The sequence below is a fragment of the Camelus bactrianus genome, chromosome 15 (assembly GCF_048773025.1).
Source record: "Camelus bactrianus isolate YW-2024 breed Bactrian camel chromosome 15, ASM4877302v1, whole genome shotgun sequence".
NCBI classification, from domain to species: Eukaryota; Metazoa; Chordata; class Mammalia; order Artiodactyla; family Camelidae; genus Camelus; species Camelus bactrianus.
The window spans coordinates 38510314-38513640 of NC_133553.1; the positions used below are offsets into that span (position 1 = coordinate 38510314).

Here is a 3327-nt window from a genome sequence, read left to right on the forward strand (position 1 = left end):
GATGCAGTGATTTGGGTTCTAGTCATTCCCTTCCTTAATATCTTGCCAAGTTCTGAATCGGTGCCATATTTTGGATGCTGCCAGAAATTGTGTATTGATTTAGTCTAGGGGGATTGAAATCTGGTTTCTCTTCCAGGCTCTCTCTGTATCTTATGGAAATAAGGGAGAATGTCTCTCATGCTAAGTCTCCCTTAATCTAGTGCTTTTCCTGCATAAGCTTATAAATAATGCTTAGTTTTAGTTTGGAAGATGCATTTTTCTTTTTTCTTTCTTTTTCTTTTTTTTTTTGTTTTTCTTTTTTTGAGTTTCATGGTTTTATTAACACAAATACGATGTGCATGAGCTGTCTATTCATTTTCTTCACTGCGCAGCCTGGCATTGGGATTGGTCACTCTGATGGCCAGCTGGGCTGCTCTTTCCACAATGGCTTTGCGGTTCTTGGAGGAGACGTTGTGAGCCATCTCAGCACAGTAAGATTTGTTGCACATCAGCAGCACTTCGAGCTCCTTGACGTTGTGAACCAGGAACTCGCGGAAGCCGCTGGGCAGCATGTGCTTTGTTTTCTTGTTGCTCCCATAGCCGATGCTGGGCATCGGGATCTGGCCCTTGAATCTCCTGCGCACCCTGTTGTCAGTGCCTCTGGGTTTCCGCCAGTTCTGCTTAATTTTGACATATCGGTCTGACTGGTGCCGGATGAACTTCTCGGTCCTCTTTTTGACGATCTTGGGCGTCACGAGGGGTCTGAGGGCGGCCATGATGCCGACTAGGAGATGGCTGTCACCTCTGTAGGCAGCGCAGAAGAAGAGGAAGATGCATTTTCCTATCATTTAAAACAAATACTCTTGATTCTCTTTTTAGAAATACATGTTATTTCTAAATACTTTTCATTTTATTTCTGTATATTATTTATAGATTTTTAAAAAGTGTAGGAAAACTTCTTATTATATGTGCTGCTGAAGCAAGCACAAGCTTCTAATTTTAAAACTAGTTTTGTGTCATAATTTTTAAAAACACAAATCATTAAATCCCTATTCTATTATGAACCTATTTTTAATTACTTTCTATATCTTAATTTTCATTTTCCTTTGTTTTGACTATTTAAGAACTTTAAATATTTTAAATTTATTTATGCATTCAGTACTGTGCCAGGTGTTTTTAATGGGCTTTTAACAACACAGTCCACCCCTGATGTTTCCACTTTATTTGAAATTCCTTATCTTTGGAATCTATCCCTAATGATCAAGGGAGTTTATAATTGTTTAAATGAAAAGAATCGCAAAATAATAATAACTCTTACTGACATAGTGTTTCTGTAAGTTGTGCCAGGCACTATTCTAACTGATTTATACATATTGACTCATCCTCAACACAGCATGGGACAGATGGAGAAAGAGAGGCACAGGGAAGGTAGTGGCTGCCCAAGGCATGCAGTGAGTAAAGGGAGAGGCTGGATTTGAAACAAAGCAGGCATCCTCTGGACTCTGTCCTCAACCATTGCATCATAGAGCATCACAGAGTAATCTATCAACACGAATTAAATGCATTAAAATCAGTTCATGATGTTTCCAGATTGTAAAGGACAAACTTAATAGGATCTAGTTTATTATAGTACCAATAAATCATTCACCCACTGGACAAATATTTATTGCGCTCCTACTGTGTGCTTGTTGCTCTGTGAGGCACAGATGGTGTAAATAGCCAGGATCCCTGATTTCATGGAACATTCGGCCTGTCTAGGAACACTGACTTTTACATAAGTGGTTGCAGGGGAGCATGCGTGCTGTATGGCATGCCGGGGATGTTCCAGGGAACAGTGCCACGTCTGTGCGTCAGGGAGGGCTTCTTAGAGGAAGTAACATTCCCACAGAGACCTGACGGTTGAGTAGAATTAGTCAAACAAGGGCAAGAGGAGAGGTGTTTCGAGGTGGAGGTAGCAGCAGGTGGGGAAGATTATAAGCTAGAGAGAACCATCTGGGGCCTGCAGAGCAGAAACAGCAGAAGTGAGGCTGAGGAGCTAAGCAGGCCAGATCATGGACAGCTTTGACAACATCTTAAAGAGCTTCCTCTTTATCTCAAGGGCAAAAGGAATTCCTATGAAAGGGTTAAAATCTGGGGAGTGGCGTGATTAGATTTACACTAGAGAAAGAGTGTTCTGGCTACCATGTGGAGAGTAGATGGAAGGTTTGTGTGTGTGATGGGGCAAGTCTGAGACAAGGAGTCTGGTTAGGAGGCTGTAGTCCAGGAACAAAGATGGCCAGGTCAGGAGTGCTAGTGGAAATGGAGAGAATTGGACACATTTAAGAGATACATAAAAAGTGGAATCAATAGGATTTAGTAAATGACTGGGTGTGCAGATGAGGAGTTGAGGGTCAGATGTTTCTGGCTCTGGCAAAGGGAAGACAATCATGTCATTTCCTGAGATGGAGAACCCTGGACGTGTGCATAGGTCATGGAGGAGAGGTGAAGATCACTGCATTATCTGCGTGGGCTGAGTTTTAGGTGCCTCAGACATCTGAATGAAGATGTGTAGAGCCTATATCACTGCACATAGTTCATATACATGCTCAATAAATATTAGTGAGTTGAATGAGTGTACGGTTGACAGTAGGGTAAATGTGTTTGGAGCTCAAAGTTAGGCTTACAGAGGTAGAGATAAAGATTTCTAAAATGATAGCATAGAGATGACAGCCATTGCCAAGGCAGTACTGAGATGCGGGAGTGTGACAGGTGAGAAGAGCAGAAGGCCTGGGACTGAGCCTCGGGCAGAGCCAGCATTCAAGCATGAGGCAGAGGAAGAGGAGGCTGTGAAGGAGAAGTAGCCAGAGAGAGAGGAGGAATATCACAGGAGTGCTGTGCCGTGAAAGCAGAGGTAAGAGGCTATTTTCAGAGGTCGAACTGTCAATGCCTCAAATAGGTCAAGCAGCATAAAGGCTGAAAAACATCTCTTGAATTTGGAAATAGGTATTTCCTATTTCAGATAGTAACCAGTATATACAAAATAGATAAACAGCAAAGTCCTACTGTATGGCACAGGGAAATATATTCAATACCTTGTAATAGCCCTAAGGTAAAAGAATATGAAAAGGTGTATATATTATATTATATTATATTATATTATATTATATTATATTATATTATATATATAAGTGTATATATATATATTATATATATAACTGAATCAGTATGCTGTACACCAGAAATTAACACAACATTGTAAACTGACTATACATCAATTAAATCAATCAATTAATCAGTCAATCAATCAATCAATCTAAGAACAGAGGTGCCCATGGACTTCCAAGTGGAGATGCCCCACATACAGTTGTG

General features: G+C 40.7%; 1 protein-coding gene across 1 annotated transcript; it reads right to left on the reverse strand.

Moving 5' to 3' along the window:
- Window positions 1-332: 332 nt before the first annotated feature.
- LOC105078958 (large ribosomal subunit protein eL32-like) lies at window positions 333-782 on the reverse strand. Its single transcript, XM_045504856.2, has one exon. The coding sequence runs from the start codon at window positions 753-755 to the stop codon at window positions 348-350; it is 408 nt and encodes a 135-aa protein (XP_045360812.1). The 5' UTR covers window positions 756-782; the 3' UTR covers window positions 333-347.
- Between the last annotated feature and the right edge of the window lie 2545 nt (window positions 783-3327).

What these genes read in the sequence shown, in the direction of transcription:
- LOC105078958 (XM_045504856.2), bottom strand. Translation starts at nt 755, where the DNA reads ATGGCCGCCCTCAGACCCCTCGTGACGCCCAAGATCGTCAAAAAGAGG.